Source organism: Embiotoca jacksoni, unplaced genomic scaffold, assembly GCF_022577435.1.
Source record: "Embiotoca jacksoni isolate LCO1_2020_lvr unplaced genomic scaffold, fEmbJac1.0.p SCAF_15, whole genome shotgun sequence".
Classification (NCBI taxonomy): Eukaryota; Metazoa; Chordata; class Actinopteri; family Embiotocidae; genus Embiotoca; species Embiotoca jacksoni.
Window position 1 is genome coordinate 498,893 of NW_027185285.1, and position 14,648 is coordinate 513,540.

Consider the following 14,648-nt stretch of genomic DNA (forward strand, 5'->3'; position numbering starts at 1 on the left):
ACGTACAATATGTAGTACCCAGTCATTGCCAGATATTCCTGCTATGTTGTTCAGCAAATCTGTATGTTATTTCTAAGTGATGCAGGCGGTCAGTTTAAGGCTCGTCAGATATCTCCCGTCGGGCTATTGTTGTGTGTGTGTGGATGGATAGAGAGCTGTATAGGGGGAGGAGGAGGAGAAGAAGGAGGAGGAGGAGGAGGAGGAGGAAGAGGAGGTGAGGACGAACCGAGCCAGATAAGAGAAGTGGCTTATTGGCTGCCCCGCCGCCTGGAAACCCATCAAGAGATCCTCTCGTTTGTTTGTTTTTTTTTGTTTGTTTGTTTTTTACAGGCCACACACACACACACACAAAAAAACAACCCACAACGACATCGCACCCGGAGGAAGCTACCCGAGAGGACGGTAGCATGAAAATCGTGGAGAGGGCCCGTATCTGCATTTCACTGCGCCTACACCGAATCCATTGAGTCGGTAAACCAGCGTCCGACATGGGGAAGGAGGTAAACGGCGTTTCCCGGAGCCGGTTTGAGGTGAGTTAAAAAACAAAACAAAAAAACAACCACGTATATATATATTTTTACCTTGACAGTCACTGAAACACACTCACCGCAGCTGTTGTAAACGTTTAAGGATGTGGGCCTGCGTGATGACTGTCGATGTAATTATTACAAAACTGCGCTTATGGGGAGGAAGAAAAAAAAAAAAAAAAGCAAAAAGCAGCAGCTTCCGCAGTCGGTGTTTTGGGATTAGGTAAAAAAAACAAAACAACAACACTTGTTTTTGTTTCAAACAACAACACGTCCTATAACCGAGGGGCTTCACGTCGTTGTGGACACGGATCGGCGTCTTTCCCACTGAAACCTTTAACGTGTTGATCATAAAGTAAATCGGGGCGATTTTTTTTTATTTTTTTTATTTTTATTTATTTATTTTTCCTCCTTCGGTCTTTTAAAAATGTTGTTTCCCCCTTTTTGCGGCCGTCAAAACAAAGACAATGAGGCTCCGCCGGAGCACGCCGAGGACCTCTCCGGCAAAAACACTCCCCGTTATCAATTTATCGACTTCACACACACACACACACACAAAAAGAAGAAGTTGCTTCACAATTGTCCTCGTGTGCAAAAGAGTAGTGTTGTTGTTGTTGTTGTTGTTGTTTTTAAAAACACTGCTTTTGTGTCTTGTCTCGACGAGCCGGGTTGTTGTTGTACATCCGTGGCCGCTGCGGTGCTTGGTTGAGGAGGTGGTGGTGGTGGTGGTGGGGGCCCTCGGGTTGGATCTGCTGCTTACCTGCACCGGGGAAATTATCAACAGATATTCTCCCCTCCACCCCTCCACCCTAACCACAAACCTCCACCCGTAACAGGAGGACCGCTTGTACGCGAGCTACGGTGTCGTCGCTCGGTCCATATTTACCATAAACTTCGGTGTCGCAGCCGAAGCGAGCCGAGCAGAATATTTTTGGTGTAAACTTGGGAAGCCACATGCTACATATCCGCGCCCGGTGACATTTTTTTGGGGGGGGTGGGCTCGGTGTTGTTTAATCCCCAGCTAACGTGGGATTTGTGTGCGGGGTTTTTATTTATTTTTAACGGTGCAACAGCTGACGACTTCCCCGAAGACTCGGGCCGCTTTACCTTCTGGCCCCGACAGCTGCGGTAGAGCTACCGTGTTAAGCTCGCTGGGTTTGGGGACAGGACGAAATCGGAAGTGGCGTTAGTTCACTTTCAAAATAAAAGTCTTATTGGGGCGCCCAGTGTTGGAGGGGGGGGGGGGGGTTTCTGTGCTAGTCGCCTCTTGTTAAACAAAACAAAAAAAACTGTTTAAAGTTAAGTTGTATACGTTTTTCTTTAGTAGTTAATTTCATTTTGTGAGTTTTAACACTGTATATATAGATTTATTAAGATACATTCTTCACAAAAGCCATGCATTGGGTATTTTGCAAACCTGTATTGGGCCTAATTAACATAATATAACAAAGTCTTGAGCTCTAAATTTGTTCTCTGTCTGAAAAATCGCTGAAATGTATGACCAGCATGATGGATGTGAAACTTCTTTGCTGATGGGATTTTTTTTTTTTACAGAGGATCTGTACTGTTAATCTACACAAAGTCTTTATTGGAAACCAGTCTTTATAACATTTTGAAGATTTCGAGGATTGTTTTTTTACACAGCGTGTTCGTGATTTGTTCAGCCTCTGTATTGCATTAATATATCTATTGTTTCCAAGAATTTTGTCACTGTTAAGAATACCATGTCAACATTAAGACAAGTTGTGATTTAAGCATGTTAAATTCATTTCTTTACCTTGAAGACTATTTGTAAGAAGAAGCCAGAGAACAAAGAGGCAACTGTTACTGGACGTTGTAAAAACAAAAAGTCTCCCAGTTGATTTTATTTTGAAGGGCATTAGCGGAAGTTGAACTAAATTCGCTGCTCTGCGGTAGATAATGATCTGTTGTATATACCAACCCCGAACAAAAGACCACAGCAGTCTGAAAAGTGGACAGACATTAATGGCCCTAAATTGCGTTCCCTAATTAAAAAGAGTACGTGTATAAAAGTGTTATTATTATAGACTGCTGTGATCTGCGTGTTGTGTATTTCTGAGTGTGCTGGTGAAGTTATTAAAGCAGTTTGAACTGTAGGCCAAAAACAATCAAACCGCTTTTCTTTACTATATTTCATTTCAATGGCTGTAGGATGAATAACTTAAAACCTGAACCCAAGTTAGCCCCCTCTTTAAGGAATGAGAGGCCAACATTTAATCTGAGGAGGGTTTTATTTTTCCAGGAAACAATTTAAATACATTTTCTAAAAATATAATCACTTTCTGTTTGGTTTTACGGTGGTATTTAGCTGCAAGTTACAGCTCACCCAGCTTTTTTTTTTTTAAAACCTCCTGTCGGGCCTGCTTCACTGATTATAGCTGACCAGTGGAGAAAACATAATGCTCACATTCATGCAGCATCAGGTTCATTTTATGTTAGATTACAAAAGGGGACAGTGTATGCCCGTTGACCATGCGCATCTGCTTCTTTGGAAATGGCCCTGGATTATTTGGCCAGAAAGAAGCTCTCTGAAAGGCGAGCTGTCAGAGTCAATTTGCCCCAAATCCAAACGGCAAATGTCTGTCCCCTCTTACTCCCTCAAAATGTTACACGTCTGCTCGAGCAGGCAGCCCCTGCATAGACAGCTGTGTGTGTGTGTGTGTGTGTGTGTGTGCGTGTGCGTGCGCGTGCGCGTGCAGAGTTTGTATGTTTATCAGAGACACATAGAAAGGCTTTGACCAAGAGCTGAATGGGATTTTAAAGGTGCACTCATTAATTTCAACTGGCAGTCACATGTCCGTTTGGTTTTGTGAGCTGATGAATAGGTTTGTTAGTGTGTAAAAATCTGAAGCTATTGTGCGGTTTTAGGATAAACATCCATAATTAAAATAGAACTCTGTTGGGACCTGGAAACAATTCCTTTTGTTTGAACACAATAAATAAACCGTTGATTTACTTTTTCCGATCATGGATGGGTGATATTCGTACCTGTCAAGAAGTGCAAATAAGGACTTGCCTTGTTGATCCGGTCGCAGATGTTTGTCTCTTGTAAATAACATGTGCCTTCCTGCACTTTTTATTTACAGTGCACAGCAAAGCTTCCCCCCCCCTTCACTTACCCCTTCCCGGGTTCAGATTTATCTTTCTAAATCTATGGAGTGAAATGGATTGAGCCAGATGTTGCTTCATTTGTGACTGAGTGGATGCTCCCAAACATCGTTGTCTCAGCATCTTGCATTTTAATAGCAGCCGAGTGTGATGTCCCACAAATTATGAGAATGCCACAGCCCTTTAATAATCGTTTGTCTGTGTGTGTGTGTGTGTGTGTGTGTGTGTGTGTGTGTGTGTGTGTGTGTGTGTGTGTGTGTGTGTGTGTGTAACTGGGTTTTTTAATAAATGCTAATTTATCGTCTCCTTGTGTGCTGAGGCTTCTTTTTTTTTTTTCTTTCCTGTGGATTACAGACTGGTATTTGTGTTCACACAGCGTGCAATTATTTCTGTGGAAATCCATTAGCTGTTTGCAGAAGCTGCAACTGTTCGTCGGAGAGTCACAAAAGATATATTGTAGCTAATTCCAGTGTCGACTCTCGGTGAGCGCTGATGTGGTCACTGCTGCACACTCGACCGTGTAAACGACACGAGAAGCAAGAAAGAATTCAGAAAAGATAACATGGAAGCAAAGGCCATCGCCGCTCTGTAGTCGACAGTACAAAGTCCAGTCCTGCTGATTAAGGCTAAGAAGACCCCCAAATCTTGTCTCCTGTGCTGCTTTATCTTCCGTCACCCTCTGTGTTTTGTTGACATTGAACGCATCTCGGCTGATGCAATTACGATCATTTATCCTTGCCCGTGCGTTGCGGCCGTCCTTGAGCGAGGTGAGTAGATGGCAGGGGGCACTGATGTTATCTTCTGCACTCTTTCAGATGTTCACAAATAGTGACGAGGCGGTCATCAACAAGAAGCTGCCCAAGGAGCTGTTGCTACGGTGAGTGACATTTCGAAACACTTCACCCTCTGCAGCAATTTTTGAGAAAGTAAAAAGCCCCCCCGCCAAAAAAAACAAAACAAAAAAACAAAACAGCATGTTGCAGTCGAACTCTACGCCCACCTCCGTGGCTTTACTATGGATCAGCACAACAAATCATACGTGAAACCACGACTGGCTCTGCACCACCCTCCTCCCTCAAACACCAACACACTCGCATATTGTGCATCTCACAATCATACACTGTATGTTCACTTGCCCTTTTAATGAATATTCCAACCACCGGGATGCCAATTTCCCTTTCGTTTCCCCACCCATACTCTGCTCCCCCCATGCTCGAAGTGTAATTAAAAACAGATGCTCGTGGGTACAAAGCATTTAAATTGATTTCAGGCAACAACAACAACAAAAAAAAGAAAAAGCGGAGCCCCTGAGCAAACAGAAAATGAAGGCCATAACTCAAGCCTCGGCCTTGCCAGCCGGGCTGCCTGCGCTGCGGCTGCTGACTCTGTGCTGCTCGGCCAGGTGCAGCGCCGTGATTTGTGAGGCTGCGGACTCACTGCATCCCTGCTTCAAACCCCTTAACACAGTTTTTTTTGCTGCATTGTAGGATCCTGGAGTCAGTTTCCAGCTCTGTTACTTAGAAACAGAATCCTCGACTGGATCCCGCTTTTGAGAAAACACATCTATCTTGCAAACAGGGCAAACATGTATCCAGCTGACAGACAGAGACCATATTAGTTGATTTACTCGCACCGCTGTGCCGTGAGAGGAGGCAGACGCAGGTTTGAGTTTGAGGGCAGTCTAGTGTGAAGAGGAAGCTTCTGGCAGCGGGGTTCAGGGTCTCTAAACCGTCCGTCTGTCTGTCTTCCAGAATCTTCTCCTTTCTGGATGTGGTGACACTCTGTCGCTGTGCCCAGGTCTCACGGGTGAGTCTGTTCACAAGGTGTGTGCGTGACTGTGTGTTTGTCTGTGTTTTAGTATGCTTATGTGGTATGTTTGAGAACAAACTCAACTCTAAATGTGCGCTCCTCCCTCCCCGCTCCTCAGTCCTGGAATGTCCTGGCCTTGGACGGCAGCAACTGGCAACGAATCGACCTCTTTGACTTTCAGAGGGACATCGAGGTGGGCGAATCTCATCCGGCCTCCATCTTTTCATTCAATCTCAGTACGTCGTTACTTCCAAACGAGGTGTTGAGGCAAATGCAGCAGGCTGAGCTCGAGTGTTTCTGTTGCAGGGCCGGGTGGTGGAGAACATTTCAAAGAGATGCGGGGGGTTCCTTCGGAAGCTGAGCCTGCGGGGGTGCTTGGGTGTGGGTGACAGCGCCCTGAGGTGAGTTTGGCGAAGACCCAGTCTGACAGACATTCTAGTTCAGACCCTGAGGGGAAGTGAGAGACAAGCGAGTGCAGTTTGACTGCCGTCACATTCATTTTTGTCTTTTTCCGTAGGACTTTCTCACAGAACTGCAGGAACATTGAGCTGCTCAGTCTGAACGGCTGCACCAAGATCACGGACAGGTTTGTGCGTCGTTCACGAAGCCGGTGCCGCTAATGCATCGTAACGCCGCTGCGACGCGCTCATTGTCTTCCTCTCCCGCAGCACGTGTAACAGCCTCAGTAAGTTCTGTCCGAAGCTGAAGCACCTGGACCTCGCCTCCTGTACCTCCATCACCAACCTGTCACTCAAAGCTCTCAGGTGTGTAGGCTCGGCATTGTTATGTATGGAGCCTTATTCACCACCCTCAAATACCAGTTATTATCCGCCATTCATTTTCACTATTGAACCTACGCCAGCCACAAATGAAAGAAAACTATGAGGTGCCATCAAAAAGTTTGGAGACTTTTCCTGTCACGCACGTGCAGAGCGCAACACAGTCATGCGCACAGAGCAGGGAAGCAAAAACTTTCCTAAGTGTTCAGATTTACATTCCTGATCTCGGGAAATCAGCTACAGAGACCCTCGAAGTGTTTCAGAAAGCCCACAACAAGGAAGCTACGAGCCAGGTGAGGTGTTTTGAGTGGCGTTCATGTTTTAACAGGAACAGAAACATCGCGTCAAGTCAGGAGCGCCGTCAGGTCGGGGGATTTTTGGACATTGAAAATGAAGTTCAAGCTGAAAGGTTGCCGTTCTGACACTGTGGAGGAGATCCAGAGTTAATCACAGACTTGATGTGCTTCCAGAACTTTACGTCCAGGGATCTTCACAGGGGACTACTTTAGATGGGATCGCAGTTCGATTTCAATCAAGTACAGTTCTTGCTTCCTGTGGGAACTTTTTGATCGCACCTCGTAAAGTAATAGTAGTTTGAGATGTTTTTGATGTATTTGATATGTCAAGTTAAGTCATGTGTGGCTTATACAGAACTCAATGAGGTAAATTATGTACTTTTTACTGTATGTTCTCTATAGTTCCTCTATCCTCATTGCTGCCTACATAAGTTTTAACTTCTTACCCGTCTCTTCCTCCTCCTCCTCCTCCTCCTCCTCCTTAGTGAGGGCTGTCCCTTGCTGGAGCAGCTGAACATCTCCTGGTGTGATCAGGTCACCAAGGACGGCATCCAGGCCCTGGTGCGCTGCTGCCCTGGACTCAAAGGCCTTTTCCTCAAGGGCTGCACACAGGTACTGTAAAGGGTCGAGAGTGAGAGATGCAAACAAGAGCTGGTGGTAAGTAAGTCAGTCACAGAGCAAATGTCACAAAGGTTACAGCACAATGAGTTGCAGATTATTTAATTCAGGTTAAAAGTTTATTGAACCTTTGGTTTGGTTTCATCTGTGACTTCTCGTTGTTGTCATTTCTCAACACGGGCCTTTAAATGGTGTCACATCACAATGGCCATCACGTACTCTAACTACCAAGTTCCTCTTATTTTCCTTCCAAATAGAACACAGTTGCTGTAAGCGTAAACATTAAATGCATCATTTCCTGTTCAACAGAGGATGTTTTGGAGGAAAGACATACCAGACACTATCCACAGCAAATGCAAAGCCGCTATACCACGCTATGCTGTTATATAACAGTCAACATTAGTTTGTTAAACGGCCACATATTTTAATGAAGGTGTCGCAGTTCATTAATTTGAGAGAGAAAAAGCAATTCACAACTTGTAAACTCAGTCGCCCGAGGAAGCAATTCAATTTAAAGGTTATTTTGGAGGTTGTAGTTTGTGCTGCTGTTAAACTGGAGAGATGCGTCGGACATTTTGAGAGAGTAAAGGAGAGTTGGTAGGGGGAAGTAATTTAATTTGAGAAATGTCTTTGCCGATCTGCCCCGCAGCTAGAAGACGAGGCTCTGAAGCACATCGGGGCTTACTGTCCAGAGCTGGTCACGCTCAACCTGCAGACGTGCTCGGTAAGTACAGTTAACAAGGCACGAAGACACGTCAGATGACGTCGGAAAAACAGTCGGAGTCACATTTCGATGAATTTCAATCGACTGCCTCTCTGTAAACACGGTTATGAAAACCTCCTGAAGCTGAAGTTTTGTCATAAAAGTAAAAAGTACTTGGTCCTGTAGATGTTCCAGGGCGTTGGCTGATGCAAATACATGTGCTCTCCAGCTTAAAGCTCACAATAGTCTGTGAAGCCTGCTCAACAATTCATTTATTCTCCTCCCCCTCCTTCTACTTCTCCATCTCTTCTCACACCTCAGGATCTCACCGTCTCATCCTGTTCCCCTTGTTCCTCCTCTTTATTACGCTCTGCTTTTCGCTCTTTCTCACCTGTTCTCACGCTGTCGGATCTCTTCAGAGTTTTCATGAACAATACTCAAAGCAGAAAATTCAGCAGAGAGAAGACCTCGATTGCTTTTGGTGCACATACCTACCAGAGAGCGCGGGAGGCAAAAGTTTTGCCTGCTATGTTTTTACATTTTACAGTGGATGTAAATGTAAACAAACACACGCTTTCTCTTTCTGTGAGCAGCAGATCACAGACGAGGGCCTCATCACCATTTGCCGGGGTTGTCACCGCTTGCAGTCTCTGTGTGTGTCGGGTTGTGCCAACATCACAGACGCCATCTTGCACGCCCTGGGACAGAACTGCCCCCGCCTCAGGTGAATTCACACACCTGCACACCAAAACCTCGCTGTGGACAATTTCCTGAATTCTGCAAAATATCAGCCAATCTATTTAGTTGGAAAGTGCTTAAAAAAAAAAAAAAGGAGAAAGAAATACATTGAGGCTCATTTTACGCTCAAAGTTTGCAGTTAAGATTTGCAACAGAATGGAAATCATGGAGAAAAAATGAGTCCATGAGCGCCCCTGCGGTAAAGATATCTGAAGCCTGACTACTGTACATCTAATCGCTGGAAGTCAGAGAGTGCTGGACCGTAAGTGATGCTTCCATTGTGTAACTCTGTGTTTCTCCTTTCAGAATATTAGAAGTGGCTCGCTGCTCTCAGCTGACAGATGTGGGCTTCACGACATTAGCGAGGGTGAGTCTGCCTCTTGGTTGCATGACCATACTAAGCAACTGGACGGTTTTACCCTGGATTCATATGTTAAAAGTTGAGATGAAATGTATTTTTGTTTGGTCCCAAAATGCCGTCAAAACTATAATTTTCAAGCCTTATTTTTTCCTGATAGTAAACTGTATGTAACGCATCTCTGTGTAATTTCTCTCTGCAGAATTGTCATGAACTTGAGAAGATGGATTTAGAAGAATGTGTGCAGGTAAATAACAATCTGTACAGTTTACGGTCATGTGAAAAAAGTAAGTACAGCCCTTTTTTTTTTTTTTTTTACATTTGATCCTCTTTCAAACTTTGTGCCTGCAGATAAATGTGAAACACTTGAACACAACCACGGTGAAAATGAAAGATGTTTGAGGGTTTTCAACATTTCAATGCGGTTGATACATTTCTTCTTTGTCAGCCATTCCTCAGTGTCTGCTGGCGTGCTCGGGATCATTGTCCTGTTGAACGGTCCACTTCCGGTTCAACTTTAACCGTCCTGACTAACGGCACCAGATTATCGTCAAGCTTTCTTTGATATGATGCAGAATTTAAAGCTCAATCAATGACTGCAAGCTGCTAAATCCTTGTGGCGGCAAAAGCAACCCTCTAAACCATGACCTCATCCACCACCGTGATTCACAGTTGGTCTGCGGTTCTTTCCCTAAAAACCGGTCTGCTGTTACCGTGGACAAACGGCTCTCTTTGAGTCACCTGTCCGGACCACATTATTCCAAAAAGCCAGTTTTTTTTTTTTTTTTCGTTTTTTTTCTTTTAATGTTCACTGTAGTTTTGCTGCAATGTTCTTTGTACTAAAATATTCTTGCCTGCTCTCGGCCTAACTTTGCTGAGGTGGCCAGTCCTGGAAAAAGATTTGGCAGTCATTCAGTCAGCGCCACTTGTAGATGATTTTTTTTTTTTCTTATGGTGGAGCCATTTACTTCAAACAATTTGGGAGATTTTTAAACCCCCTGGCAGACTCTCAGTCATCCACAACTTATTTCTGAAGGCCTCAGAGTTATTTAGATCTCGGCTTGATGGCGACACACACTTCAATGGCAAAGAGATCAGCAGACCTTTGATGTCAGAGGTTTGAACGTGGTTGATCTGCTTTTTTTTTTTCTTTTTTTTTTAATGTATCTAAATTATGAAAATGACAATTAAAAAAAACAACTTTATATGTAATTCATTAGAGTATATCACCGTTTCAAAGAGGATCAAATGTTTGCCGAAATATGTCAATAAAAGGCAACAATTTCCAAATTGTTGACAGGACTAACTATAACACCATTTAATCTTTTATGAAATCTACAGTTATGACTCAATATATGTTTCTGCATCAGATCACAGATGGAACACTCATCCAGCTGTCTATCCACTGCCCTCGTTTGCAAGTCCTGGTGAGTGTGCGCCTGCCACTTAAAACTTTTGCTCCCGTGGCCTTTGCGAGCACCGCGTCACGGCTCCTTTCGACGGGCGGTTGAGTAACGGCGCCCAATGTGCTGGTACCACTGTGTTCCTGCAGAGTCTGTCTCACTGTGAGCTCATCACCGACGATGGCATCAGACACCTCGGCAGCGGGCCCTGCGCTCACGACCGCCTGGAGGTGATCGAGCTGGACAACTGCCCCCTGATCACAGACGCCTCACTGGAGCACCTGAAGAGCTGCCACAGCCTGGATCGCATCGAGCTCTACGACTGCCAGCAGATCACCCGCGCCGGCATCAAGAGACTAAGGGTGAGTTGCGTTGGCCAACCGCAGTGAGTACGCGCTGATTCACATGCAGAAGAGTACCGTAAACGCTCACCGTGTGATCTCAACATATGTCGCTCCGCTTTGAAATTGCTCTCGGAGATATAAACATTTTATGTGGCTTCGTGCTGAACGATGCTGAAATACTTACCACTCTCACCACTGCCAAACTGTAGGTGTATTTTGCGTCTGCCGTTCTGCGGTATTATTTGTTCGACCTTTACAGCTAAAAAACAGTCTCTCACTTAACATAGACGGTTAGTAGATGTGAACTCTTAAAACTTTGTGAAACTACGTCTGCTGTGCAGCCACAGTTCAAACACTGACACAAACATACTGCAATAATGTGTGTATGTACAGTACATGTTGAATATGTGGCTGAGGCCATTTTTCTTAGTTTAGTAAAACAGCCAGCCTGGCTCTGTCCAAAAAAAAAAGAAAATCCAACTAGTGCCTCTAAAGCTCACAAATTAGCATGTTTATTCCTTATTTTTTTAATCTGCACAGAAGCCAAAATGTAAAAAGGACCCAGGGCTGTTTTACAGGGAGTTATGTCCCATATTATTTTGTTGTCAGACACAGTCAGTCACTTCCCTTAATCAGCGAGCTTTTTAAGGTTGTATGTGGATTTCTATTCCATTTGCACAGAGATATTTGCACACATTTGCAACTACATGCACCCTCAAAGAGAGGTGTCCAGCAGTGCTCCCCCCCCAGCAGTTCTCTACAGCCGGGCTCTGCCCAGCCTGGTTTCCCCCAGCAGTCCTCTCCCCCGCAGTCCTCTCAGTCACTCCTCTGTAGGGCAGCTTTTATACATATAATTGACGGTCACCCCCATTCCCTTTGTATCTGCTTTCGTATGGTAATACAGAGTTGGTAGGTCAAAAGATAAGGACACAGGGGAGTCGTCAATTAGATGCGGAAAGTAAAACAAAAAGGAATCACTTGCAAATAAGAGAGAAAACCTAGACTTTCTGGAGCCACAATGCAAACAAGAGGAAGGGACAAATCTTTTTTTCCATCGAAAGCACAGATGACGTATGCCGTGTCTCAAATCGCACACTTCTAGTCTAGTACACTTGTACATTTACATGTTGGTACACTTGCGCAGTATGTGAATTTTGTGGAAAATAAACACTTTTATGTGGAGGTGTCGAACTTGTGTTTGGTATAAGTCTGCATGTTTCCATACTTCACGGTGGGATTGCACTTGTGCACTCAAAATTGTAGGTGTTACTCTGTTTGTATGCGAGTACACGAGTTGAGACACAGCTATAGATTCATACATTTTTTTTTTTTTAAATCTTTTTTTTTCCCCCGAAATCAAACTCTTAATGTCTGAGTCAGCGCTCCACCCACGAGAAGTGATGAATCCCAAAAAGCTGTGAAAAACAAACTGTCGTCGTCGACAGCAGCGAGCGAACACGCTGTCCAGATCAAGCTGGACTCATCGTCACTGGATCTGATGCCTTTTTTTTTTTCTTTTTTATATAAATCAATCATAGGCTGACTGTTTTGGTAAACGGGTGTTTGTTGCCAGTAACTTTGCATTCACTGACATTTGATATGATTGAAGTAAAATTTTAAAAAAAACTTTCGGCGCAACTTTTACAAGTGTTGCCCCAAACCACCGCTGTGTTAATCCATCTAGAGCAGCTTCGTACATATTTATATGAGTCATTAACGCCTCTCCCATCTGTTTTTTTTTTCTTCTGTTTCACCACAGACCCATCTGCCTAACATCAAAGTGCATGCATACTTCGCTCCCGTCACTCCACCCCCCTCCGTCGGGGGGCAGCCGTCAGAGGTTTTGCCGCTGCTGCGTCCTGCTATGATGTAAAGACAACAACCCCCCGTCCCTCCCCCTCCGTGTCGCCCGTACACGCTCCCCCGCAGCCCGTCACTCGACCCCTGACCTGCCGTCCCCCCTCTCCTCGGCCCCCCCACCCTGTCATAGACTACATGCTGGTGTGTCGTCACCCCTTCACCTTCCCCCCACTTTGGAGCAGCAGAGAGAGGGAGAGAGCCAAACAACGCGACAGGGTCTTGGGTAACATTTTCCCAAAAATATTCTCGACTCTCCCCAACACACACACACACACACACACACACACACACACACACACACACACACACACAACAAGGCTTTAACACAAGCCGATAGACACACAGATCAACTCTTCGAAGAATGTCAGCACATCCCTGGTCTGTGATCAGTGGACACGTCAGTATTACGAAGACTGTTGTGTTAAAAATCAAACGTGATCGGCACAGTTAAGGGATTTAACTCTTCATCAAATGTACAAAAAAAAAAAAAAAAAAAAATTCAGACGAGTCAAGCTCTTCACATCCAATTATTCTGTAGTTGACTTGATTTGATTATAGTAACGGTTTCTAAACAGAATATTAAAACAGGCTGAAGGATCCCATTTAAACCTCTCAGTTCCCTCGTGTTGAAGGTCACTGAACAGCTACCTCTAGACAGGAACTGCACTTGAGTAAGACCAGTGTTTGCTTCGTTCTGCAGGCTGTTTATTTAAAAAAAGAAGAAAAAAAAAAAAGGGGCAGCGATGTAGCCAGTCAACTGCCAACACCCTCAACACACTCACTGTAAGAAGCAGAAAGCCTGTTTGTTTTTTTTGTTTTTTAAAGAATACTTGCAACTATTTGCACTCACAGTAGAAGCAATGACGAGACACTTTACAAAGACGACCATCTCAGAATTGAAGACGTGCATTTCTCACTAACGACACACGCAAATGAAAAAAACAAAACAAAAAAAATCTTCACACGATGCATCCACGGCGTTCGCAGCCACCGAACCCTCACCTCTCTCTGTCTCTCTGTTACAATCAGAAGCTTCAATGTACTGAAGAGAAAAGATATTTTTCTAAAAAAAAACCGGACACCAATCAAGACTCACGAGTGGGGACTCGAGAAGATGCCAAATGTTGCATGTAACACCTCTAGTTTTTTAAAATCTAATTGTAAATACGTGAGGACTGTGGGAGTCAGAGAGTCGAAGCCAGCTAAACAGCAACAACAACAACAACAACAACAACAACAACGTGATGGTATGAGACAGGGCAGAGATTACTGTCACTGGGTCTCTCTGAGGGAACTATGGTGCGCGACAATGTGCTCGAGCTTTTGATGAGTAAAAATGAGCCAGTACTCGATCTGAGATGAACTGATTGTTGGCCTGTGAAAGCTCAAAGTCAACAACAGCAAAGTTAAAAAGACACTTTTTTTTTTTTTCTTTTGAAAGAAGAAAAAAAAAAAAAAAAAGAAAAAGTGAGACATCACTACATGGATTCATGTTTTCAGACCAGGACAACGGAAAGAAAAAGCCAACTGAAAACAATCAAAGTTCATCTATTTTCAGTTCGTTTGAGTTGCTTGTGTTTTTTTTTTTGTTTTTTTTGCGTCGTCGACGGGAGGAACCGGTGAACGCCGCGCAGCGGTCGATTGAAAGGACGTGCTCGATGTCGGGAGGGGGGCGTCCGCGACTCCTCGACTCCCATGAGGCCTCGCCAGGGGACGGAGCGACGGGTGTGTTGGACCCCGCCACCTGGGACCTCCTTCGCCTGTCTGGGACCAGCGACGCTGCAGGGAGCTGAAGACCGGGTCGGACCGGCCGGAGTCGCTGCAAGAGGAAGTTGACTGAAACTCCGGTGCACAATTCTGGCCTGCTGACCGATACGATGGAATGATTTTTGTCTCAACGGAGGGCTACAATGGACTTCAGCCCTCTGCCCTCGGAAGTATTGAAGCCTTTTCTTATGGATTATCTTGTCCTCCACTTGCACCTGCTTTATTCTGTCTCTGTTGTTCCCGTTTCATTTTATAAATGTGTCTTTTACGGCTTTTCTTTCTCCTCGACATGATTTCCTCTGGATCTTTAACTTTTT

The 14,648-nt window shown here is 44.6% G+C and overlaps 1 protein-coding gene across 1 annotated transcript; it reads left to right on the forward strand.

Moving 5' to 3' along the window:
• On the forward strand, positions 1 to 14,037 carry fbxl20 (F-box and leucine-rich repeat protein 20). Its single transcript, XM_069148630.1, is given in 16 exon segments — positions 1 to 530; positions 4,472 to 4,533; positions 5,408 to 5,462; positions 5,584 to 5,658; positions 5,772 to 5,866; positions 5,983 to 6,051; positions 6,134 to 6,229; positions 7,026 to 7,152; positions 7,808 to 7,882; positions 8,455 to 8,585; positions 8,906 to 8,966; positions 9,160 to 9,204; positions 10,328 to 10,384; positions 10,510 to 10,722; positions 12,464 to 12,526; positions 12,528 to 14,037. Coding segments are annotated over 16 exon segments (1,311 nt in total). The 5' UTR covers positions 1 to 488; the 3' UTR covers positions 12,573 to 14,037.
• Positions 14,038 to 14,648: the final 611 nt, after the last annotated feature.